The sequence below is a fragment of the Diaphorina citri genome, unplaced genomic scaffold, assembly GCF_000475195.1.
Source record: "Diaphorina citri unplaced genomic scaffold, Diaci psyllid genome assembly version 1.1 scaffold32974, whole genome shotgun sequence".
NCBI lineage: Eukaryota > Metazoa > Arthropoda > Insecta > Hemiptera > Psyllidae > Diaphorina > Diaphorina citri.
Window position 1 is genome coordinate 1 of NW_007410309.1, and position 640 is coordinate 640.

General features: G+C 33.3%; 1 protein-coding gene across 1 annotated transcript; it reads left to right on the forward strand.

Moving 5' to 3' along the window:
- Positions 1-4: 4 nt before the first annotated feature.
- LOC103523687 (leucine-rich repeat protein soc-2 homolog) lies at positions 5-634 on the forward strand (the record flags this gene model as incomplete). Its single annotated transcript, XM_008488708.2, has 1 exon — positions 5-634. A coding segment is annotated over one exon (630 nt), but the record flags the coding sequence as incomplete, so codon positions are not given.
- Positions 635-640: the final 6 nt, after the last annotated feature.

The following is a 640-nucleotide window of genomic DNA, read 5'->3' on the forward strand; positions in this document are numbered from 1 at the left end:
GTTAGAAGAAGATCAAGCATGGTGGGACTTTGTACCAGTTACTCTATTGGACTTTTCTTTCAATAACATAGGACTAATAAAAAGTGATATTCAAAACTTTTTAGAGTTGAAAGTATTAAACCTACAATATAATAACTTAAAGGGCCTACCTGATGAGATCAGACATTTGACTAATTTAAATGAACTAGCTTTGAATAATAACCAACTTGAGATGATTAATGAAGCTGTTTACGATCTTCCACACTTGTACAAGTTCAATGTATCTAATAATATGATTGCAAAAATTAGCGATAATATTGGTAATCTAGCAAGCCTGTTGGTGTTGAATATTTCCAACAACAAGATAGAGTCACTTCCAGAGAATATTGGTTATATGAAAAGTCTAACTCACATTGATGCTAGTCACAATACAATCTCTTATGTTCCCTCTGAAATAAACATGCTTAGTCATCTGAAAACTCTGGATCTTAGTCATAATAAATTGGTATCTGATTCCCTACCCTTGTTTATAGACATGCGCTCTCTGACAGAGCTCAACCTCAGTTATAATCAACTCACCTTATTACCAGTTTGTACAGATTGCAAAAACCTTACACATCTCTTGTTGGGCTTCAACAAAATCAACAACATGGAAAATGAT